The sequence below is a fragment of the Mustelus asterias genome, unplaced genomic scaffold (genome assembly GCF_964213995.1).
Source record: "Mustelus asterias unplaced genomic scaffold, sMusAst1.hap1.1 HAP1_SCAFFOLD_3515, whole genome shotgun sequence".
NCBI lineage: Eukaryota > Metazoa > Chordata > Chondrichthyes > Carcharhiniformes > Triakidae > Mustelus > Mustelus asterias.
The window spans coordinates 4420-30501 of NW_027593460.1; the positions used below are offsets into that span (position 1 = coordinate 4420).

Sequence of the window (26082 nt, forward strand, 5' to 3'; positions counted from 1 at the left end):
TGTCAGGACTTGTACAGAATCCCGATGCACACCTTGGGTGTGTGGCTGACCTCGTGATGATCTGGTGATCTATCTGGGTGGATCTCTGGAACAGCGAACCTTGCAAGTCAGCCTGGGGCCGAATGGAATATTCTGGCAGGCGCACATACTGAGAGATGTTTGTTAAAGAGGTGGACGGGGCTTATCCGAGGATGTGTGCTACCGGTTTATAAATTATTCTGTGGCTTTGCTGGAGGCAATCCGAACAGCAGGAAACAAGAACAATCACTCCCTTTGATGTAAATAAGTGTCGAAAGGTGTGGTAGGTGACTTGCCATCAAAGTTCCCCGATAGACGGATCAGCAAAAAACAGGAAAATCTCGCTGTGGTTACAGCTCAAAGATACCATTCAGCCCATCAAATCTGTGCTCGTTCTAGAGGCCAATTCCCACTGCCCACTGCCCTGTTCCCTCCCCATAGTCCTGTATCAATCCCAAAGTAATCCCTTCTGACAGTGCGGCACTCCCTCAGTACTGACCCTCCGACAGTGCGGCACTCTCTCAGCGCTGACCCTCTGACAGTGCGGCACTCTCTCAGCGCTGACCCTCTGACAGTGCGGCACTCCCTCAGTACTGACCCTCTGACAGTGCTGCACTCCCTCAGTACTGACCGTCTGACAGTGCTGCACTCCCTCAGTACTGACCCTCTGACAGTGCGGCACTCCCTCAGTACTGACCCTCTGACAGTGCGGCGCTCCCTCAGCACTGACCCTCTGACAGTGCGGCACTCCCTCAGTACTGACCTTCTGACAGTGCGGCACTCCCTCAGTACTGACCCTCTGACAGTGCGGGCACTCCCTCAGCACTGACCCTCTGACAGTGCGGCGCTCCCTCAGCACTGACCCTCTGACAGTGCGGCACTCCCTCAGTACTGACCTTCTGACAGTGCGGCACTCCCTCAGTACTGACCCTCTGACAGTGCTGCACTCCCTCAGTACTGACCCTCTGACAGTGCGGCACTCCCTCAGTACTGACCCTCTGACAGTGCGGCGCTCCCTCAGTACTGACCCTCTGACAGTGCGACACTCCCTCAGCACTGACCCTCTGACAGTGCGGCACTCCCTCAGTACTGACCCTCTGACAGTGCGGCGCTCCCTCAGCACTGACCCTCTGACAGTGCGGCGCTCCCTCAGCACTGACCCTCTGACAGTGCGGCACTCCCTCAGCACTGACCCTCTGACAGTGCAGCACTCCCTCAGTGCTGACCCTCTGACAGTGCGGCACTCCCTCAGTACTGACCCTCTGACAGTGCGGCACTCCCTCAGTACTGACCCTCTGACAGTGCAGCACTCCCTCAGTACTGACCCTCTGACAGTGCGGCACTCCCTCAGTACTGACCCTCTGACAGTGCAGCACTCCCTCAGTGCTGACCCTCTGACAGTGCGGCACTCCCTCAGTACTGACCCTCTGACAGTGCAGCACTCCCTCAGTACTGACCCTCTGACAGTGCAGCGCTCCCTCAGTACTGACCTTCTGACAGTGCGGCACTCCCTCAGTACTGACCCTCTGTCAGTGCGGCGCTCCCTCAGCGCTGACCCTCTGACAGTGCGGCACTCCCTCAGTACTGACCCTCTGACAGTGCGGCACTCCCTCAGCACTGACCCTCTGACAGTGCGGCACTCCCTCAGTACTGAAAGTGGGAGGGAGGGAGCTGTTGGATTATGGGGTTCAGATTGAGAGCGGACCTGAATCCATGACCTTCCCACCCGGAGACAAGAGGAGGGAGAGTACGAACTCTTGGCTCTCAATTCAGATATTCTATGGTGGGGAGAGGGTGTGAGGAGGCAAAGTGGGGCAGCAGTTTGAGGTGAACCCCCCCCGCCCCCCCCCCGTTTCAAAAAATGGTTCAGCCCATCCTTAAAGGGACAGTGCACCTCTGCTGGCCGCATGCACAAGTCTTGGAGGACAGTGTTTCCATCGATTCCGATCAGTACTGAGGGAGCACTGCACTGTCAGAACATTGCCCAGTCCATCACGCAAACCAGCCTCCCATTCATTGACTTTGTCTACACTTCCCGCTGCCTCAGAAAAGCAGCCAGCATAATCAAGGACCCCACGTACCCCGGACATTCTCTCTTCCACCGGGAAAAAGATACAAAAGTCCGAGATCACGTACCAACTAACTCAAGAATAGCTTCTTCCCTGCTGCTATCAGATCTTTGAATGGACCTGTGTACAGTTCTGGTCACCCTATTATAGAAAGGATATTATTGAACTAGAAAGAGTGCAGAAAAGATTTACTAGGATGCTCCCGGGACTTTATGGTTTGAGTCATAAGGAGAGGCTGGATAGACTGTGACTTTTTTCTCTGGAGCGTAGGAGGCTGAGGGGTGATCTTATAGAGGTCTATAAAATAATGAGGGGCATAGATTAGCTAGATAGTCAATATCTTTTCCCAAAGGTAGGGGAGTCTAAAACTAGAGGGCAGAGGTTTACGGTCTGTATGGCGTGCAAGAAACAATACTTTTCACTGTATATTAATACATGTGACAATAATAAATGAAATCAAGGTGAGAGGGGAGAGATACAGAAGTGTCCAGAGGGGCAATTTTTTCACACAGAGGGTGGTGAGTGTCTGGAACAAGCTGCCAGAGGTAGTAGTAGAGGCGGGTACAATTTTGTCTTTTAAAAAGCATTTAGACAGTTACATGGGTACAATGGGTATAGAGGGATATGGGCCAAATGCGGGCAATTGGGATTAGCTTAGTGGTTTAAAAAAAAGGGCGGCATGGACAAGTTGGGCCGAAGGGCCTGTTTCCGTGCTGTAAACCTCTATGACTCTGTGACCTTCCTCACATTAAGTTGATCTTTCTCTACACCCGAGCTCTGACTGTAACACGACATTCGGCACCCTCTCCTTTCCTTCTCCCTGTGTACTCTATGTATGTGACAATAATAAATCAAATTAAATCACCCGCCACTCTGCCTTGCGGGCACTGACTCAACACAGTGACACAGCAAGATCCCAAACCAGAATGACAAGACGCACATAGACATCTGCTCCGCTCCCTGGGCGTGTCAAATGACAGAGAATGTTCCGTGCACAATTGTTGTGTCAACATTGGCAGCTGGGAAGAGAATCCAGGGCAGGACATTGTCCCGGGTTTCACATGCCCACCTCCCTGCCACCCCCCTTCCACCCCCTGCCACCTCCATGCCACCCCCCTGCCCACCCCGCCACCCCCCTGCCCCCCCCGCCACCCCCCTGCCCCCCCCGCCACCCCCCCTGCCCCCCCGCCACCCCCCTGCCCCCCGCCACCCCCCTGCCCCCCCGCCACCCCTGCCCCCCCGCCACCCCCCTGCCCCCCCGCCCCGCCACCCCCCTGCCCCCCGCCACGCCACCCCCCTGCCCCCCCGCCCCGCCACCCCCCTGCCCCCGCCCCGCCACCCCCTGCCACCCCCTGCCAACTCCCTGCTGACTGCCAAGAGGGAGAAGGATTTTGGAGGGCAGAGCGAAGGGCATAAATGGGCTGAATGGCCTTGTGATAAAGGCAATGCATCAAAGCGAATGCCCCTTGAAGAAAGCCAAACAGCATGTGCCAATTAAATCTCGTTAAACAGGTTGATTGAGTCAGAGTGAGAAACGAGATCAAAGCTCTGATAAACATGAAGTAATTCTCAGATAACCTAATATCTCCCCCAACCCCCACTCTCTGACAGTGCGGCACTCCCTCAGCACTGACCCTCTGACAGTGCGGCACTCCCTCAGTACTGACCCTCCGACTGTGTGGCACTCCCTCAGTACTGACCCTCTGACTGTGCAGCACTCCCTCAGTACTGACCCTCTGACAGTGCGGCACTCCCTCAGTACTGACCCTCTGACAGTGCAGCACTCCCTCAGTACTGACCCTCTGACAGTGCAGCACTCCCTCAGTACTGACCCTCTGACAGTGCAGCACTCCCTCAGTACTGACCCTCTGACAGTGCAGCACTCCCTCAGCACTGACCCTCTGACAGTGCGGCACTCCCTCAGTACTGACCCTCTGACAGTGCGGCACTCCCTCAGTACTGACCCTCTGACAGTGCGGCACTCCCTCAGTACTGAAAGTGGGAGGGAGGGAGCTGTTGGATTATGAGGTTCAGATTGAGAGCGGACCTGAATCCATGACCTTCCCACCCGGAGACAAGAGGAGGGAGAGTACGAACTCTTGGCTCTCAATTCAGATATTCTATGGTGGGGAGAGCGTGTGAGGAGGCAAAGTGGGGCAGCAGTTTGAGGTGAAACCCCCCCCCCTTTCAAAAAATGGTTCAGCCCATCCTTAAAGGGACAGTGCACCTCTGCTGGCCGCATGCACAAGTCTTGGAGGACAGTGTTTCCATCGATTTCGATCAGTACTGAGGGAGCACTGCACTGTCAGAACATTGCCCAGTCCATCACGCAAACCAGCCTCCCATTCATTGACTTTGTCTGCACTTCCCTTTGCCTCAGAAAAGCAGCCAGCAAAATCAAGGACCCCACGTACCCCGGACATTCTCTCTTCCACCGGGAAAAAGATACAAAAGTCCGAGATCACGTACCAACTAACTCAAGAATAGCTTCTTCCCTGCTGCCATCAGATCTTTGAATGGACCTGTGTACAGTTTTGGACACCCTATTACAGAAAGGATATTATTAAACTAGAAAGAGTGCAGAAAAGATTTACTAGGATGCTACCGGGACTTGATGGATTGAGGTATAAGGAGAGGCTGGATAGACTGGGACTTTTTTCTCTGGAGCGTAGGAGGCTGAGGGGTGATCTTATAGAGGTCTATAAAATAATGAGGGGCATAGATTAGCGAGATAGTCAATATCTTTTCCCAAAGGTAGGGGAGTCTAAAACTAGAGGGCATAGGTTTACGGTCTGTACGGCGCGCAAGAAACAATACTTTTCACTGTATATTAATACATGTGACAATAATAAATGAAATCATGGTGAGAGGGGAGAGATACAAAAGTGTCCAGAGGGGCAATTTTTTCACAGAGGGTGGTGAGTGTCTGGAACGAGCTGCCAAAGGTAGTAGTAGAGGCGGGTACAATTTTGTCTTTTAAAAAGCGTTTCGATAGTTACATGGATATGATGGGTACAGAGGGACATGGGCCAAATGCGGGCAATTGGGTCTAGCTTAGTGGTTTAAAAAAAAGGGTGGCATGGACAAGTTGGGCCGAAGGGCCTGTTTCCATGCTGTAAACCCCCATGACTCTGCGACCTACCTCACATTAAGTTGGTCTTTCTCTACACTCGAGCTCTGACTGTAACACGACATTCGGCACCCTCTCCTTTCCTTCTCCCCTGTGTACTCTATGTATGTGACAATAATAAATCAAATTAAATCACCCGCCACTCTGCCTTGCGGGCACTGACTCAACACAGTGACACAGCAAGATCCCAAACCAGAATGACAAGACGCACATAGACATCTGCTCTGCTCCCTGGGCGTGTCAAATGACAGAGAATGTTCCGTGCACAATTGTTGTGTCAACATTGGCAGCTGGGAAGAGAATCCAGGGAAGGACATTGTCCCGGGTTTCACATGCCCACCTCCCTGCCACCCCCCTGCCACCCCCCTGCCCCCCCGCCACCCCCCTGCCCACCTCCCTGCCACCCCCCCTGCCACCCCCCCTGCCACCCCCCCCTGCAGCCCCCCCCTGCCGCCCCCCCTGCCACCCCCCCCGCCACCCCCCTGCCACCTCCCTGCTGACTGCCAAGAGGGAGAAGGATTTTGGAGGGCAGAGCGAAGGACATAAATGGGCTGAATGGCCTTGTGATAAAGGCAATGCATCAAAGCGAATGCCCCTTGAAGAAAGCCAAACAGCATGTGCCAATTAAATCTCGTTAAACAGGTTGATTGAGTCAGAGTGAGAAACGAGATCAAAGCTCTGATAAACATGAAGTAATTCTCAGATAACCTAAATATCTCCCCCAACCCCCACCCCCACTCTCTGACAGTGCGGGACTCCCTCAGTACTGACCCTCTGACAGTGCGGCACTCCCTCAGTACTGACTCTCTGACAGTGCGGGACTCCCTCAGTACTGACCCTCTGACAGTGCGGCACTCCCTCAGTACTGACCCTCTGACAGTGCGGCACTCCCTCAGTACTGACCCTCTGACAGTGCGGCACTCCCTCAGTACTGACCCTCTGACAGTGCGGCACTCCCTCAGCACTGACCCTCTGACAGTGCGGTACTCCCTCAGTACTGACCCTCTGACAGTGCGGCACTCCCTCAGTACTGACCCTCTGACAGTGCAGTGCTCCCTCAGCACTGACCCTCTGACAGTGCAGCACTCCCTCAGTACTGACCCTCTGACAGTGCGGCACTCCCTCAGTACTGACTCTCTGACAGTGCAGCACCCCCTCAGTACTGACCCTCTGACAGTGCAGCACTCCCTCAGTACTGACCCTCTGACAGTGCTGCACTCCCTCAGTACTGACCCTCTGACAGTGCGGCACTCCCTCAGTACTGACCCTCTGACAGTGCGGCACTCCCTCAGTACTGACCCTCTGACAGTGCGGCACTCCCTCAGCACTGACCCTCTGACAGTGCGGAATGTCCCAGGTCGCTTCACATTCACACTTGAGGAGACGTGGACCAATGACGTCTCCAATGAAGAGGTCAGTTATTTTAAAGTGTGTTAAAGAAGGAGAGAGAGAGACAGAGTGAGACAAGAGAGAGAGAGAGAGAGACAGAGCGAGACAAGAGAGAGAGAGAGAGAGAGAGACAGAGCGAGACAAGAGAGAGACGGAGAGAGAGAGACACAGAGACAGGGAGAGAGAGAGAGACAGAGCGAGACGAGAGAGAGACAGAGACAGGGAGGGAGAGAGAGAGACACAGAGAGAGAGAGGTGGAGAGGTTTAGTTCAAAGTTTATTTATTCGTGTCACAAGTAGGCTTGTTACTGTGAAAATCCCCAAGTCCCCTCACTCCGGCGCCTGTTCGGGTACACTGAGGGAGAATTTAGCATGGACAATGCACCCTAACCAGCACGTCTTTTGGAGCGGGGGAGGAAACCGGAGCACCCGGAGGAAACCCACGCAGCCACAGGAAGACTGTGCAAACTCCGCACGGACAGTGACCGAAGCCAGGAATCGAACCCAGGTTCCTGGCGCTGTGAGGCAGCAGTGCGAACCACTGTGTCACCGTGCCTTCAACAGGGAGGGGATTCCAGCACTCAGGGCATTCCAGGCAGCAGAAGGCACGGCCGCCAATGGTGGAGTGATGGGAATCGGGGGATGCTCAAGAGGCCGGAATTGGAGGAGCGCAGAGATCTCGGAGCGTTGTAGGGACTGGAATCGGTTACAGAGATAGGGCGGGCTGTAGGGCCTGGAGGATGATGCAGAGCCAGGGAAGGGTTTGCGAATTGGAGGAGGCTACGGAGTTAGGGAGGGTTGTAGGAGCTGGAGGATGATGCAGAGTTAGGGAGGGTTGTAGGGGCTGGAGGATGATGCAGAGTTAGGGAGGGTTGTAGGGGCTGGAGGATGATGCAGAGATAGGGAGTGTTGTAGGGGCTGGAGGATGATGCAGAGATAGGGAAGGGTTTGGAAACTGGAGGAGGTTACAGAGTTAGGGAGGGGTGTAGAGACTGGAGGAGGATGCAGATATAGGGAGGGTTGTAGGGGCTGGAGGAGGTTACAGAAATAGGGAGGGATGTAGGGGCTGGAGGAGGTTACAGAGATAGGGAGGGGGTGTAGGGGCGGTAGGAGGTTACAGAGATAGAGAGGGGTGTAGGGGTTGGAGGCGGTTACAGAGATAGGGAGGGGTGTAGGGGTTGGAGGTGGTTACAGAGATAGGGAGGGGTGTAGGGGCTGGAGGAGGTTACAGAGATAGGGAGGGGTGTAGGGGTTGGAGGAGGTTACAGAGATAGGGAGGGGTGTAGGGGTTGGAGGTGGTTACAGAGATAGGGAGGGGTGTAGGGGTTGGAGGAGGTTACAGAGATAGGGAGGGGGTGTAGGGGCTGGAGGAGGTTACAGAGATAGGGAGGTGGTGTAGGGGCTGGAGGAGGTTACAGAGATAGGGAGGGGGGTGTAGGGGCTGGAGGAGGTTACAGAGATAGGGAGGGTTGTACAGGGCTGGAGGAGGTTACAGAGATAGGGAGGGGGTGTAGGGGCTGGAGGAGGTTACAGAGATGGGGAGCGGTGTAGGGGCTGGAGGAGGTTACAGAGATAGGGAGGGGTGTAGGGGCTGGAGGAGGTTACAGAGATAGGGAGGGGTGTAGGGGCTGGAGGAGGATGCGGAGATAGTGATTGGTCCAGGCAGGATGTGAGTGTAGTAAATGGAGCAGGAGATGATCTGGGAGCGAGGGTTGGGGGGGCGGGGGGGAGGGGGGAGGTGGAGAGGGGGGGGAGGTGGAGGTGGGGGGGTGGGGGGGGGGGGTGGAGGAAGAGGAAGTGGAGGCAGGGGGTGGGGTGCATTGCAGAAGGATCTTTACGTGGTGATGCCTGTTGTAGTCGCTTTGCTCCAGCAGGATGAGGAGGGGGAACTGACATCAGAAAGGACAGGGTTCGTTACAGGAAACCCAAACATTTCTATTTGCAAAGCAAATCAGCTGGATTGTAGAGAGCTGTCCAGAGAGTGGATTGTGTGGGACGAGTTCAGCAAGATTTGCTTTGCAAATATCTAATCCCATGCTCCGGAGTTCCAGAAATGTGATCACTGCAAACTGTGGAGGATTGGATTCCCAGAGACTGCATTGGATTTGTGTTTGACTCATTCCCAATGGACCCATCACTCCTCAAACCTCCAATCCACTCACTCAATCCAGTGTCAGCCCCTTCGCCAGTAACACAGGCCCCCCCTGCAGCCCCCTCCCCCCAACCCCCCCACTCCATTACCCCGGCATTAATGGAGGGCTTCACTGTCAGAGGGTCAGTGCTGAGGGAGTGCTGCATAGTCAGAGGGTCAGTACTGAGGGAGTGCCGCACTGTCAGAGGATCAGTACTGAGGGAGTGCCGCACTGTCAGAGGGTCAGTACTGAGGGAGTGCCGCACTGTCAGAGGGTCAGTACTGAGGGAGTGCTGCACTGTCAGAGGGTCAGTACTGAGGGAGTGCCGCACTGTCAGAGGATCAGTACTGAGGGAGTGCCGCACTGTCAGAGGGTCAGTGCTGAGGGAGTGCCGCACTGTCAGAGGGTCAGTACTGAGGGAGTGCTGCACTGTCAGAGGGTCAGTACTGAGGGAGTGCCGCACTGTCAGAGGGTCAGTACTGAGGGAGTGCTGCTCTGTTGGAATCAGGTTTAATGCCAGTTTTCCTGTCTTGTGTTCCCAGGTTTCCTGATGCAGTGACCTCCGACCTCCAGGCAGCTGAGGAGCGGGTTCCGTGGGCAGAGTTGACGACCCCTCCCCAAGGAAGAATGATAGACCTGGCGATGGGATTGGGTGTTGAGTTGGGTGGGCAGAATAACGGACCCTCTACGGCGAGTGTATCCCGGGATACACCAATCACAGACTGCCGTTCAATCGCTTGCGTCTCATTGGACAATGCTGATGATGTCACATCAAGGAACAACATGAAAAACTTACTGAATGGCGGTTCTGATCGATTCAGGCAGGTATGTCCGATCCTCCCTCCTGCTCACTATCAGAGGGGGGTTTTCCAGGATTTAGACCCAGTGACAGTGAAGGAACGGCCGATATATTTCCAAGTCGGGATGGTGAGTGACTCGGAGGGGAGCCTCCAGGTGGGGGTGTTCCCAGGTATCTGCTGCCCTTGTCCTTCTAGATGGTAGCGGTCGTGGGTTTGGAAGGTGCTGCCTAAGGAGCCTTGGTGAGATGCTGCAGTGCATCTTGTAGACGGTACACACGGCTGTCACTGTGCGTCGGGGGTGGAGGGAGTGGATGTTTGTGGTTAGCGTGTCGATCAAGCGGGGCTGCTTTGTCCTGGATGGTGTCGAGCTTCTTGAGTGTTGTTGGAGCTGCACCCATCCAGGCAAGTGGGGAGTTTTCCATCACACTCCTGACTTGTGTCCTTGGAGATGGTGGACAGAATTTGGGGAGTCAGGAGGTGAGTTATTCACCGCAGGATTCCCAGCCTCTGACCTGCTCTGGGAGCCACTGTGTTTATCTGGCTGGGTCCAGTTCAGTTTCTGGTCATTGGTAACCCCCAGGATGTTGATAGTGAGAGATTCAGCAATGGTGATGCCATTGAATGTCAAGGGAGTTGATGATTTAGGAGTGAATTTGATGGGGAGCAAGCTATCCTAGATCTGGTCCTGTGTAATGAACAGGGATAATTAATGATCTTACAGTTAGGGATCCTCTCGGAAGACGCAATCACAGTATGGTTGAATTTCAAATACAGATGGAGCAGTAAGAAGGTAAAATCCAATACCAATGTCTTGTGCTTAAACAAAGGAGACTACAATGGGATGAGGGAGGCATTGGCTAAGGTAGACTGGGAGCAAAAACTTTATGGTGGGACAATTGAGGAACAGTGGAGGACTTTCAAAGCGATCTTTCACAGTGCTCAGCAAAAGTATATACCAGTGATAAGGAAGGACTGTAGAAAAAGAGATAATCAGCCATGGATATCTAAGGAAATAAAGGAGGGATCAAATTGAAAGAAAATGCATACAAAGTGGCAAAGATTAGTGAGAAACTAGAGGATTGGGAAATCTTTAAAGGTCAACAGAAAGCCATGAAAAAAGCTATAAAGAAAAGTAAGGTGGATTATGAGAGTAAACTCTTTCAGAATATAAAAACAGATAGCAAAAGTTTCGACAAATATATAAAACGAAAAAGAGTGGCTAAAGTAAACATTTGTCCTGAGGCTGAGAAGGGAGATGTAATAACTGGAAATGAGAAAATGGCTGAGGCATTGAACAGGTATTTTGTGTCGGTCTTCACAGTGGAAGACACAAATAACATGCCGAAAATTGATGACAGGAAGGCTATGGCGGGTGAGGACCTAGAAACTATCATTATCACGAAAGAGGTAGTGTTGGGCAAGCTAATGGAGCTAAAGGTAGGCAAGTCTCTTGGCCCTGATGGAATGCATCCCAGGGTACTAAAAGAGATGGCGGGAGAAATAGCAAATGCACTAGTGGTAATTTACCAAAATTCGCTGGCGTGGTTCCCACAGATTGGAAAACAGCAAATGTGACGCCACTGTTTAAAAAAGGAGCTAGACAAAACTAGGGTAGCTATAGGCCGGTTAGCTTAACTTTTGTATTCGGGAGAAATGCTTGAATCTATCATCAAGGAAGAAATAGCGAGACATCTGGATATAAATTGTCCCATTAGTAAAACGCAGCATGGGTTCATGAAGGGCAGGTCAAGTTTGATTAATTTGGTGGAATTCTTTGAGAACATTACATGCGCAGTGACAATGGGGAACCTGTGGATGTGGTGTATCTGGATTTCCAGAAGGCATTTGAAAAGGTGCCACATCAAAAACTGCTACATAAGATAAAGGTGCACGGTGTTACGGGTAATGAATTAGCATGGATAGAGGATTGGTTAACCAGCAGAAAGCAAAGAGTGGGGATAAATGGGTGTTTTTCTGGTTGGCGATCAGTGACTAGTGGTGTGCCTCAGGGATCAGTGTTGGGACTGCAATTGTTTACGATTTACACAGATGATTTGGAGTTGGGAACCAAGTGTAATGTATCAAAATTCGCAGATGACACTAAGATGAGTGGCAGAGTAAAGTGTGCAGAGGACGCTGAAAGTCTGCAAAGGGATATAGATAGTCTAAGTGAGTGGGCGAGGGTCTGGCAGATGGAGTACAATGTTGGTAAATGTGAGGTCATCCATTTTGGTAGGAATAACAGCAAAATGGACTATTATTTAAATGGTAAAAAATTGCAGCATGCTGCTGTGCAGAGGGACCTGGGTGTCCTTGTGCAGGAATCTCAAGGAGTTGGTTTGCAGGTGCAGCAGGTAATTAAGAAGGCAAATAGAATTTTGTCCTTTATTGCTAGAGGGATGGAGTTTAAAAACAGCGAGATTATGTTGCAGCTGTATAAGGTGCTGGTGAGGCCACACCTGGAGTGCTGTGTACAGTTTTGGTCTCCTTACTTGAGAAAGGATATACTGGCACTGGAGGGGGTGCAGAGGAGATTCACGAGGTTGATTCCAGAGTTGAGAGGGTTGGCTTATGAGGAGAGACTGAGTAGACTGGGGCTATACTCATTGGAATTCAGAAGAATGAGGGGAGATTTATAGAAACATAAGTTTATGAAGGGAATAGACAAGATAGAAACAGGGAAGTTGTTTCCACTGGCGGGTGAAACTAGAACAAGGGGACATGGCCTCAAAATAAGGGGAAGCAGATTTAGAACTGAGTTGAGGAGGAACTTCTTCACACAAAGGGTTGTGAATCTGTGAAATTCCCTGCCCAGTGAAGCAGTTAATGCGACCACATTGAATGTCTTTAAGACACCTTGGGGGGCTTATACAGCGAGGCAATATGGGTAGAGCTCAGGAAATGGAAGGGTGTAGTCACAATGTTGGGGGTGTACTATAGGCCACCCAACTGCAAGCGGGAGATAGAGGAACAGATATGTAGGCAGATTTTGACAAGGTGTAAAAATAACAGTTGTTGTGGTGGGAGATTTTAACTTCCCCTATATTGACTGGGACTCACTTAGTGCTCGGGGTGTGGATGGGGCTGCGTTTGTAAGGAGCATCCAGGAGGGCTTCTTGAAACAGTATGTAGATAGTCCAACTTGGGAAGGGGCCATACTGGACCTGGTATTGGGGAATGAGCCCGGCCAGGTGGTCGATGTTTCAGTAGGGGAGCAGTTGGGAAACAGTGATCACAATTCAGTAAGCTTTAAGGTACTGATGGATAAAGATAAGTGTCGTCCTCAAGTTGAGGTGCTAAATTGGGGGAAGGCTAATTACAACAATATTAGGCAGGAACTGAAGAATGTAGATTGGGGGCAGATGTTTGGGGGCAAATCAACATCTGGCATGTGGGAGGCTTTCAAGTGTAAGTTGATAGGGATTCAGGACCAGCACATTCCTGTAAGGATGAAGGATAAATATGGCAAGTTTTGGGAACCTTGGATAACGAGAGATATTGTGAGCTTAGTCAAAGAGAAAAAGGAAGGATTTGTCAAAGCTAGGAGGCTGGGAACACACGAAGCAAGTGTGGAATACAAGGAAAGTAGAAAGAAACTTAAGCAAGGAGTAAGGAGGGCTAAAAGAGGTCACGAAAAATCATTGGCCAGCAGGATTTAGGAAAATCCCAAAGCTATTTATACATATATATAAAGAGCAAGAGGGTAGCCAGGGAGAGGGTTGGCCCACTCAAGGACGGAGGAGGGAATCTATGTGTGGAGCCAGAGGAGATGGGCGAGGTATTAAATGAATACTTTGCGTCAGTATTCACCAAAGAGAAGGACTTGGTGGATGATGAACATAGAACATAGAACATTACAGCGCAGAACAGGCCCTTCGGCCCACGATGTTGCACCGACCAGTTAAAAAAAAAACTGTGACCCTCCAACCTAAACCAATTTCTTTTCGTCCATGAACCTATCTACGGATCTCTTAAACGCCCCCAAACCAGGCGCATTTACTACTGATGCTGGCAGGGCATTCCAATCCCTCACCACCCTCTGGGTAAAGAACCTACCCCTGACATCGGTTCTATAACTACCCCCCCTCAATTTAAAGCCATGCCCCCTCGTGCTGGATTTCTCCATCAGAGGAAAAAGGCTATCACTATCCACCCTATCTAAACCTCTAATCATCTTATATGTTTCAATAAGATCCCCTCTTAGCCGCCGCCTTTCCAGCGAAAACAATCCCAAATCCCTCAGCCTCTCCTCATAGGATCTCCCCTCCATACCAGGCAACATCCTGGTAAACCTCCTCTGCACCCTCTCCAAAGCCTCCACATCCTTCCTGTAATGTGGGGACCAGAACTGCACACAGTACTCCAAGTGCGGCCGCACCAGAGTTGTGTACAGTTGCAACATAACGCTACGACTCCTAAATTCAATCCCCCTACCAATAAACGCCAAGACACCATATGCCTTCTTAACAACCTTATCTACTTGATTCCCAACTTTCAGGGATCTATGCACACATACACCTAGATCCCTCTGCTCCTCCACACTCCACAGAGTCTGGGAAAGGATGTGTAGATAGTTTGAGTCATGTTGAGATCAAAAAGGAGGAGGTATTGGGGTTCCTGAGAAACATTAAGGTAGACAAGTCCCCAGAGCCTGATGGGATATACCCCAGAATACTGAGAGAGGCAAGGAAGGAAATTGCTGGGGCCTTGAGAGAAATCTTTGTATCCTCATTAGCTACAGGGAAGGTCCCAGAGGATTGGAGAATAGCCAATGTTGTTCCTTTGTTTAAGAAGGGTAGCAAGAATAATCCAGATAATTACAGGCCGGTGAGCCTTACATCAGTGCTAGGGAAATTATTGGAGAGGATTCTTCGAGACAGGATTTATTCCCACTTGGAAATAAGTGGATGTATTAGCGAGAGATAACATGGTTTTGTGGAGGGGAGGTCGTGTCTCACAAACTTGATCGAGTTTTTCGAGGAAGTGACGAAGATGATTGATGAGGGTAGGGCAGTGGATGTTGTCTACATGGACTTCAGTAAGGCCTTTGACAAGGTCCCTCATGGCAGACTGGTGCAGAAGGTGAAGTCGCATGGGATCAGAGGTGAGCTGGCAAGGTGGATACAAAACTGACTCGGTCAAAGAAGACAGAGGGTAGCAGTGGAAGGGTGCGTTTCTGAATGGAGGGCTGTGACAAGTGGTGTTCCTCAGGGATCAGTGCTGGGACCTTTGCTGTTTGTAATATATATAAATGATTTGGAGGAAAATGTAACTGGATTGATTAGTAAGTTTGCGGACGACACAAAGGTTGGTGGATTTGCGGATAGCGATGAGGACCATCAGAGGATACAGCACGATATAGACCAGTTGGAGACTTGGGCAGAGCGATGGCAGATGGAGTTTAATTCGGACAAATGTGAGGTAATGCATTTTGGAAGGTCTAATACAGACAGGAAATATACAGTAAATGGCAGAACCCTTCAGAGTATTGATAGGCAGAGGGATCTGGGTGTACAGGTACACAGGTCACTGAAAGTGGCAATGCAGGTGGAGAAGGTAGTCAAGAAGGCATACGGCATGCTTGCCTTCATCGGTCGGGGCATTGAGTTTAAAAATTGGCAAGTCATGTTGCAGCTTTATGGAACCTTAGTTAGGCCGCACTGGGAATATAGTGTTCAATTCTGGTCGCCACACTACCAGAAGGATGTGGAGGCTTTGGAGAGGGGACAGAAAAGATTTACCAGGATGTTGCCTGGTATGGAGGGCATTAGCTATGAGGAGAGGTTGGAGAAACTCGGTTTGTTCTCACTGGAGCGACGGAGGTTGAGGGGCGACCTGATAGAAGTCTGCAGGATCATGAGAGGCATGGACAGAGTGGATAGTCGAAAGCTTTTTCCCAGGGTGGAAGAGTCAATTACTAGGGGGCACAGGTTTAAGGTGCGAGGTTTAAAGGAGATGCACGAGGCAGGTTTTTTACACAGAGGGTGGTGGGTGCCTGGAACTCGCTGCCGGGGGAGGTAGTGGAAGTGGATACGGTAGTGAGTTTTAAGGGGCGTCTGGACAAATACATGAATAGGATGGGAATAGAGGGATATGGTCCCCGGAAGGGTAGGGGGTTTTAGTTCAGTTGGGCAGCATGGTCGGTGCAGACTTGGAGGGCCGAAGGGCCTGTCCCTGTGCTGTAATTTTCTTTGTTCTTTGACAAGGATAGATAGATTTTTGAAAAGTAAAGGAATTAAGGGCGGGTAAGTGGAGCTGAGTCCACAAAAAGATCAGCCATGATCTTATTGAATGGCGGAGCAGGCTCGAGGGGCCAGATGGCCTACTCCTGTTCCTAGTTCTTATGTTCTGATATGTTAGTGGGTGTGTAATGGGGATATGATTGGGTTGATGGTGGTTTGGAGATGGGACACACATTCTAACACGCCTCTCTGTGAATGTCTTGTCTGTTTGAAGGGCCTGCCCGTCTCTGGGGAAGACACCAGTCGGCTAGACGGTAAGCCGTGCCAGACGGGGGCCCAGAAATCACAGACGAGCCTGTGTCTCACAGACCTGGAACGCCTGAGGGAGGAATTTGAACAGGAGGTAAGTCTGGTACACAGGGGGTCCGGCACGCACGGGGGTCTGATTGTCACCCTGCCTATCTCCAGGCCCTGCCAGTTGGACAACTTTGTCTCGACTGGGGATTGTGAATGTTTGGGGAGGAAGAGGCCACTCAGTCCCTCCTCTCTGCTAGCTCATTCCATAACATCATGGCTGATCTGATTATAATCTCGACCCAGCGTTCCTGCTGACCCCTCAATAACCTTTCACTCCCGATAGCTTTTCACCCCTCATTAATCGAGAATCCATCTCACTCTGCCTTATCCATATTTACAGACTCTGCCTTTTGAGGAAGAGAGTTCCGGAAACTCGCGCTCCGCCCCCCACTCTGCAACCTCTCACTGTTTAGAGAATAAATTTATTCTACATTCTTCCCGCCAAAAATTGGGGATTAGTGAAGGCGTCTTTCATCATGAACCCTCTGACAGTGCGGCACTCCCTCAGTACTGACCCTCTGACAGTGCGGCACTCCCTCAGTACTGACCCTCTGACAGTGCGGCACTCCCTCAGTACTGACCCTCTGACAGTGCGGCACTCCCTCAGTACTGACCCTCTGACAGTGCGGCACTCCCTCAGTACTGACCCTCTGACAGTGCGGCACTCCCTCAGTACTGACCCTCTGACAGTGCGGCACTCCCTCAGTACTGACCCTCTGACAGTGCGGTACTCCCTCAGTACTGACCTTCTGACAGTGCGGCACTCCCTCAGTACTGACCCTCTGACAGTGCGGCACTCCCTCAGTACTGACCCTCTGACAGTGCGGTACTCCCTCAGTACTGACCCTCTGACAGTGCGGCACTCCCTCAGTACTGACCCTCTGACAGTGCGGCACTCCCTCAGCACTGACCCTCTGACAGTGCGGCACTCCCTCAGTACTGACCCTCTGACAGTGCGGCACTCCCTCAGTACTGACCCTCTGACAGTGCGGCACTCCCTCAGTACTGACCCTCTGACAGTGCGGCACTCCCTCAGCACTGACCCTCCGACAGTGTGGCACTCCCTCAGTACTGACCCTCTGACAGTGCAGCACTCCCTCAGTACTGACCCTCTGACAGTGCAGCACTCCCTCAGTACTGACCCTCTGACAGTGCAGCACTCCCTCAGTACTGACCCTCTGACAGTGCAGCACTCCCTCAGTACTGACCCTCTGACAGTGCGGCACTCCCTCAGTACTGACCCTCTGACAGTGCGGCACTCCCTCAGTACTGACCCTCTGACAGTGCGGCACTTCCTCAGTACTGACCCTCTGACAGTGCGGCACTCCCTCAGTACTGACCCTCTGACAGTGCGGCACTTCCTCAGTACTGACCCTCTGACAGTGCGGCACTCCCTCAGTACTGACCCTCTGACAGTGCGGCACTCCCTCAGTACTGACCCTCTGACAGTGCGGCACTCCCTCAGTACTGACTCTCGGACAGTGCAGCACTCCCTCAGTACTGACCCTCTGACAGTGCGGCACTCCCTCAGTACTGACCCTCTGACAGTGCGGCACTCCCTCAGCACTGACCCTCTGACAGTGCGGCACTCCCTCAGTACTGGCCCTCTGACAGTGCGGCACTCCCTCAGTACTGACCCTCTGACAGTGCGGCACTCCCTCAGCACTGACCCTCTGACAGTGCGGCACTCCCTCAGTACTGACCCTCTGACAGTGCGGCACTCCCTCAGCACTGACCCTCTGACAGTGCGGCACTCCCTCAGTACTGACCCTCTGACAGTGCAGCACTCCCTCAGCACTGACCCTCTGACAGTGCGGCACTCCCTCAGGACTGACCCTCTGACAGTGTGGCACTCCCTCAGTACTGACCCTCTGACAGTGCGGCACTCCCTCAGTACTGACTCTCGGACAGTGCAGCACTCCCTCAGCACTGACCCTCTGACAGTGCGGCACTCCCTCAGTACTGACTCTCGGACAGTGTGGCACTCCCTCAGTACTGACCCTCTGACAGTGCGGCACTCCCTCAGCACTGACCCTCTGACAGTGCGGCACTCCCTCAGCACTGACCCTCTGACAGTGCGGCACTCCCTCAGTACTGACTCTCGGACAGTGCGGCACTCCCTCAGCACTGACCCTCTGACAGTGCGGCACTCCCTCAGTACTGACTCTCGGACAGTGTGGCACTCCCTCAGCACTGACCCTCTGACAGTGCGGCACTCCCTCAGTACTGACTCTCGGACAGTGTGGCACTCCCTCAGATCGGAACATTGAACTCAGTCTTTATTGTCTGTTTTCCTATCAGATGGAGGTGGAACTTGCTCTGGTCCAGGGGGAGCTTGTGGCTGAGTGTACGGAACTGGAAAGGGAGCAGCGCAATAAGGAGGCTCTTTGTACCCGCATTGCAGGCCTTGGACAGGCACTAGAGGCCGAGAAAGAGAAGGTAAGAACGTTCCGGATCAAACAGAGAAATTCTGTTCCCATTCCTCAGCCTCCCGCTCTCCCAAAAACTTCCCTCTATTCTGGCAATGTACAGGGAGCTTTACTCTGTATCTAACCCCGTGCTGTACCTGTCCTGGGAGTGTTTGATGGGGACAGTGTGGAGGGAGCTTTACTCTGTATCTAACCCGGTGCTGTACCTGTCCTGGGAATGTTTGATGGGGTCAGTGTAGAGGGTGCTTTACTCTGTATCTAACCCCGTGCTGTACCTGTCCTGGGAGTGTTTGATGGGGACAGTGTAGAGAGAGCTTTACTCTGTATCTAACCCCGTGCTGTACCTGTCCTGGGAGTGTTTGATGGGGACAGTGTAGAGGGAGCTTTACCCTGTATCTAACCCCGTGCTGTACCTGTCCTGGGAGTGTTTGATGGGGACAGTGTAGAGGGAGCTTTACTCTGTATCTAACCCCGTGCTGTATCTGTCCTGGGAGTGTTTGATGGGGACGGTGTAGAGGGAGCTTTACTCTGTATCTAACCCCGTGATGTACCTGTTCTGGGAGTGTTTGATGGGGACAGTGTAGAGGGAGCTTTACTCTGTATCTAACCCCGTGCTGTACCTGTCCTGGGCGTGTTTGATGGGGACAGTGTAGAGGGAGCTTTACTCTGTATCTAACCCCGTGCTGTACCTGTCCTGGGAGTGTTTGATGGGGACAGTGTAGAGGGAGCTTTACTCTGTATCTAACCCCGTGCTGTACCTGTCCTGGGAGTGTTTGATGGGGGAGAGTGTAGAGGGAGCTTTACTCTGTATCTAACCCCATGCTGTACCTGTCCTGGGAGTGTTTGATGGGGACAGTGTAGAGGGAGCTTTACTCTGTATTTAACCCCGTGCTGTACCTGTCCTGGGAATGTTTGATGGGGGACAGTGTAGAGGGAGCTTTACTCTGTCTCTAACCCCGTGCTGTGCCTGTCCTGGGAGTGTTTGATGGGGACAGTGTAGAGGAAGCTTTACTCTGTATCTAACCCGTGCTGTGCCTGTCCTGGGAGTGTTTGATGGGGACAGTGTAGAGGGAGCTTTACTCTGTATCTAACCCCGTGCTGTGCCTGTCCTGGGAGTGTTTGATGGGGACAGTGTAGAGGGAGCTTTACTCTGTATCTAACCCCGTGCTGTACCTGTCCTGGGAGTGTTTGATGGGGACAGTGTAGAGGGAGGTTTACTCTGTATCTAACCCCGTGCTGTGCCTGTCCTGGGAGTGTTTGATGGGGACAGTGTAGAGGGAGCTTTACTCTGTATCTAACCCCGTGCTGTGCCTGTCCTGGGAGTGTTTGATGGGGACAGTGTAGAGGGAGCTTTACTCTGTATCTAACCCCGTGCTGTACCTGTCCTGGGACATTGCTACGACATTGGGAAAGGCTTTGTTCACAATGTGATACTTTGATTTTCCTGATGTGAAGATGCGGGCGTTGGACTGGGGTAAACACAGTAAGAAGTTTCACAACATTTGGTTAAAGTCCAACAGGTTTATTTGGTAGCACGAGCTTACGGAGCACTGCCCCTTCATCAGGTGAGTGCATACACTTGATGAAGGGGAACGCTCCGAAAGCTTGTGCTACCAAATAAACCTGTTGGACTTGTAACCTGTTGTTGTGAAACTCCGAACTTTGATTTTGCTGACAGGTTGTGATCAGGTTCCTGCTCTGGGCTCAGTGGACTCTGTCTGCCATCTGGTGGCCTAATTGGGGACCGCAAGTCACCTCCCTCTGGTGGCCGGCTGAGGTACCGCAGTACTGATGGACACCATGGATTGTGGAAGAACAGATTTGGTCAATCTCATAAGGGAGCCATTCAGCTCGTCATCTCCATGCTAGCTCTCCAGGAGAACCCCATTGGTTGTCTGTGGATAAATACTATTTTAGCATCCATACAGGAACAGGAGGAGCCCCATTCAGCCCCTCGAGCCTGTTACACAGGAACAGGAGGAGGCCTCATTCAGCTCCCCTCGAGCCTGTTACACAGGAACAGGAGGAGGCCATTCAGCCCCTCGAGCCTGTTACACAGGAACAGGAGGAGGCCCCATTCAGCCCCCCTCGAGCCTGTTAGGCAGGAACAGGAGGAGGCCCCATTCAGCCCCCTTGAGCCTGTTACACAGGAACAGGAGGAGGCCCCATTCAGCCCCCCTCGAGCCTGTTACACAGGAACAGGAGGAGACCCCATTCAGCCCATCTCGAGCCTGTTACACAGGAACAGGAGGAGGCCCCATTCAACCCCCTCGAGCCTGTTACACAGGAACAGGAGGAGGCCCCATTCAGCCCCCCTCGAGCCTGTTACACAAGAACAGGAGGAGGCCCCATTCAGCCCCCCTCGAGCCTGTTACACAGGAACAGGAGGAGGCCCCATTCAGCCCCTCTCGAGTCTGTTGCACAGGAACAGGAGGAGGCCCCATTCAGCCCCTCTCAAGCACCAACTCCTCCGATTTTCAACCCCCGCTACAAAAGGAAATAGTTTCTCTCCATCGACCCGATCGAATCCTTTAATCATCTCAAACCCTTCGATTGGATCACCCCGGAATCTTCCGGACTGGAGGGGGACATGAGCCCAGTCTGTGTGAACCTGTTCTCGGAGTTTAACCCTTTCAGTCCCGGGATCGTTCTGATGAATCTGCAGCACTCCCACTCCCCCCCAACCCCCCCACACCTCCACCCGCTTCCCCCCCACACCCCGACAGGGACAACATCTCCTTCCTGGGGGATGGAGGGGCCCGAGCTGACCCCGATTACCCCAGATTCAGGGGTGCTGAGCTTAGCTTTATATAAATCCCTTTGCTTTGTAATCCTGTTCCATTAAGATCAGGGTCAACAGCCAAGAGCTTTGTTGGAATGATTTTTGTCGATGGTCTGTGATGTTGATGTGACCTGTGTCCTTTGGACCCCTCAATCTAAGAATAAATACAGCACAGGAACAGGCCCTTTGGCCCCCCAAGGCTGCGCCGATCCTGACGCCCGAACTATACTTAAAAAACCTTCTGCTCTTACTCGGTCCCTATCCCTCTATTTTCTCCCTATTCATGAACCCATCCAGATGCCTCTTAAATGTTGTTAATGTTCCAGCTTCCACCACCTCCTCTGGCAGCCCGTTCCAGCACCCACCACTCTCTGCGTGATAAACCTCCCCCTGCACATCTCCCTTAAACTCCCCCCCTCACACCATGAACCTGTGTTTCATAGAATAGAATTCATAGAAATCCTACAGTGCAGAAAGAGGCCATTCAGCCCATCGAGCCTGCGCCAACAACAATCCCACCCAGGCACTACCCCCAGAACCCCACATATTTACCCCGCTAATCCCGCTAACCTACACATCCCGGGACACTAAGGGGCAATTGAGAATGGCCAATGCACCTAACCAACATCTTTGGATTGTGGGAGGAAACTGGAGCACCCGGAGGAAACCCACGCAGACATGGGGAGAAGGTGCGGACTCCGCACAGACAGTGACCCAAGCCGGGATTCGAACCCAGGTCCCTGGCGCTGTGAGGCAGCAGTGCTAACCACTGTGCCACTGTGCTGCCCAACTGACATTTCCACCCTGGGAAAAAGCCTCTGACGATCCACCCTGTCTTTGCCTCTCATAGTTCTGTCCAGCTCTATCAGGTCTCCCCTCAGCCTCCATCTTTCCAGAGAATCTGTCAATCATTAAACCCCAGCCACCAGAAATCATCTTGAAATTTTATCTGATATTTTTGGAAGATAGTTGTGTAGCTGTATTCTGAGAGAAAGGATCTACAGGCACTTAGAGACGCAAGGACTGATTGGGGACAATCAGCATGGCTTTGTGAGTGGAAAATCATGTCTCACAATTTTTGAGTTTTTTGAAGGGGTAACCAAGAAGGTAGATGAGGGCAGTGCAGTTGATGTTGTCTACATGGACTTTAGCAAGGCCTTTGACAAGGTACCGCATGGTAGGTTGTTGCATAAGGTTAACTCTCATGGGATCCAGGGTGAGGTATCTAAATGGATACAAAATTGGCTTCTTGACAGAACAGTAAGAAGTCTCACAACACCAGGTTAAAGTCCAACAGGTTTATTTGGTAGCAAATACCATAAGCTTTCGGAGCACTGCTCCTTCGTCAGATGGAGTGGTCTCTGTTCTCAAACAGTGCACAGACACAGAAATCAAGTTACAGAATACTAATTAGAATGCAAATCTCTACAGCCAGCCAGCTCTTAAAGGTACAGATAATGTGGGTGGAGGGAGCATTCAACACAGGTTAAAGAGATATGTATTGTCTCCAGACAGAACAGCTGTTCTGTCTGGAGACAATACACATCTCTTTAACCTGTGTTGAATGCTCCCTCCACCCACATTGTGCATTTAAGAGCTGGCTGGCTGTAGAGATTTGCATTCTAATTAGTATTCTGTAATTTGATTTCTGTCTCTGTGCCCTGTTTGAGAACAGATTTCCACTCCATCTGACGAAGGAGCTGTGCTCTGAAAGCTTATGGTATTTGCTACCAAATAAACCTGTTGGACTTTAACCTGGTGTTGTGAGACTTCTTACTGTGCTTACCCCAGTCCAACGCCCGCATCTCCACATCATTCTTGACAGAAGCCAGAGGGTGATTGTAGAGGGTTGTTTTTCAAACTGGAGGCCTGTGACCAGCGGTGTGCCTCAGGGATCAGCGCTGAGCCCACTGTTATTTGTCATTTATATTAATGATTTGGATGCGAATATAGGAGGCATCATTAGTAAGTTTGCAGATGACACCAAGATTGGTGGCATAGTGGACAGTGAAGAAGGTTATCTCGGATTGCAACGGGATCTTGATCAATTGGGCCAGTGGGCTGACAAATGGCAGATGGAGTTTAATTTAGATAAATGTGAGGTGATGCATTTTGGTAGATTGAACCAGGGCAGGACTTACTCAGTTAATGGTAGGGCATTGGGGAGAGTTACAGATCTCGGGATACATGTTCATAGCTTCTTGAAAGTGGAGTCACAGGTGGACAGAGTGGTGAAGAAGGCATTCAGCATGCTTGGTTTCATCGGTCAGAACATTGAATACAGGAGTTGGAACGTCTTGTTGAAGTTGTACAAGACATTGGTAAGGCCACACTTGAAATACTGTGTACAGTTCTGGTCACCCTATTATAGAAAGGATATTATTAGACTAGAAAGAGTGCAGAAGAGATTTACTAGGATGTTACCGGGACTTGATGGATTGAGTTATAAGGAGTGGCTGGATAGACTAGGACTTTTTTCCCTGGAGCGTAGGAGGCTGAGGGGTGATCTTATAGAGGTCTATAAAATAATGAGGGGCATAGATCAGCTAGATAGTCAATATCTTTTCCCAAATGTAGGAGAGTCTAAAAGTAGAGGGCATAGGTTTAAGGTGAGAGGGGAGAGATACAAAGTGTCCAGAGGGGCAATTTTTTCACACAGAGGGTGGTGAGTGTCTGGAACAAGCTGCCAGAGGTAGTAGTAGAGGCGGATAGAATTTTGTCTTTTAAAAAGTGTTTAGACAGTTACATGGGTAAGATGGGTACAGAGGGATATGGGCCAAATGCAGGCAATTGGGACTAGCTTAGGGGTTTCAAACGAAAGGGCAGCATGGACAAGTTGGGCCGAAGGGCCTGTTTCCATCCAGTCAACCTCTATGATTCTATGACTCTGTTAGCGTGGGTGACAAACAGTTAGGCCTAATTTAGGCCTTGTGAGGTTGTATCACCCAACCGTCCCCTCCCTTAAGCTAGTAGATGGTGCAGCCCGTGGCACTGCAGCAGTCCCTGGGATCTACCATCCGGGAGTGAGGAGAGGGGTTTGCGGCCTAGTGGCCTGTCCCTCCCACACCAGCCTCTGGGCTTGCAGGCCGAAGAGGCCTGGGTTTTGACCTTTTGACTTTTCGCTTCCCGGGCCGGGTGAAGGGGCGGTGGGGGTGAGAGGTCACCCCTCCCCGCAAAAGGGGTTTTAATTGCGATTAATTCCACGTTGCAGGAGAAGGCGAAGGTGGATTGCGGGAGGCGGAAGATGGAGGAGGCTCGGGCGCGTCTCCGGGCTTCCCAGCGATGGTTCGAGGACCAGGCGGAGTCGGCGAAGGAGCAACTGAGGGAGCAACTGCAGGAGGTGAGCAGATTACAGCCTCGAACCAGCTACACCTCACTGCAACTCCCCCATAGATCAGATAGAATTATCACATTGAATATTAGTTCCATAGAACTTCCTGCACAGAAACAGGCCATTCAGCCCCTCTGCTCCACACGGGCCTCCTCCCATCCCCTCTCCATCCCACCCCATCACCACATTTTTCTATTCCTTTCTCCCTCGTATTTATCCAGTTTCCCCTTAAACACATCGATATTATTTATCTAACCAAGGGACATGGGGACTAGAACTGTGCACAGTGCTCCCAATGTGGTCTAACCGAGAGATATGGAGACCGGAACTGTGCACAGTGCTCCCAGTGTGGTCTAACTGAGGAATATGGAGACTGGAACTGTGCACAGTGCTCCCAATGTGGTCTAACCGAGGGATACGGAGACTGGAACTGTGCACAGTGCTCCCAATGTGGTCTAACCGAGGGATATGGAGACTGGAACTGTGCACAGTGCTCCCAATGTGGTCTAACCGAGGGATACGGAGACTGGAACTGTGCACAGTGCTCCCAATGTGGTCTAACCGAGGGATATGGAGACTGGAACTGTGCACAGTGCTCCCAGTGTGGTCTAACCAAGGGATATGGAGACTGGAACTGTGTACAGTGCTCCCAGTGTGGTCTAACCAAGGGATATGGAGACCGGAACTGTGCACAGTGCTCCCAGTGTGGTCTAACCAAGGGATATGGAGACTGGAACTGTGCACAGTGCTCCCAGTGTGGTCTAACCGAGGGATATGGAGACCGGAACTGCGCACAGTGCTCCCAGTGTGGGTCTAACCAAGGGATATGGAGACTGGAACTGTGCACAGTGCTCCCAGTGTGGGTCTAACCGAGGGATATGGAGACCGGAACTGTGCACAGCGTTTGCGGTGTTGTCTAACGGACAGGGTTTGACGTGACCCCAATGTTTTTGCATTGGTTCCCTGATGCATTAACCCTCTGCTGACTGGGATCTTGCTGTGCAGGAGGCTGAAGCTGTGGAGTTGGCGCAGAGGAATTTTGAGGATTTGGAATTTCAGTGCTTGGAGAAGGTGAGCAGGCTGGAGGAGGAGCGGGAGACACAGAATCTGCAGCTCGAGCGAGAGCTGGAACAGTGCGGGCAGAGAGAGGCCGACAGGAAGGTAAGGCGGGGGGAGGGGGTGGGGTGAGGGGAGGAGGCGGTGAGCGAGGGGAGGGGGGGTGAGCGAGGGGAGCGGGGGGGGGGAGCGGTGAGCGAGGGGAGCGGGGGGGGGGAGCGGTGAGCGAGGGGAGTGGGGGGAGGGGGGAGGGGGCGGTGAGCGAGGGGAGTGGGGGGAGGGGGCGGTGAGCGTGGGGAGTGGGGGGAGGGGGCGGTGAGTGGGGGGAGGGGGCGGTGAGTGGGGGGAGGGGGCGGTGAGTGGGGGGAGGGGGCGGTGAGTGGGGGGAGGGGGCGGTGAGTGGGGGGA

General features: G+C 52.1%; 1 protein-coding gene across 1 annotated transcript; it reads left to right on the plus strand.

Moving 5' to 3' along the window:
• Nucleotides 1-245: 245 nt before the first annotated feature.
• On the plus strand, nt 246-25784 carry LOC144490619 (pleckstrin homology-like domain family B member 2; the record flags this gene model as incomplete). Its single annotated transcript, XM_078208329.1, has 6 exons — nt 246-301; nt 9280-9562; nt 15994-16122; nt 18378-18515; nt 24499-24627; nt 25624-25784. Coding segments are annotated over exons 2-6 (755 nt in total), but the record flags the coding sequence as incomplete, so codon positions are not given.
• Nucleotides 25785-26082: the final 298 nt, after the last annotated feature.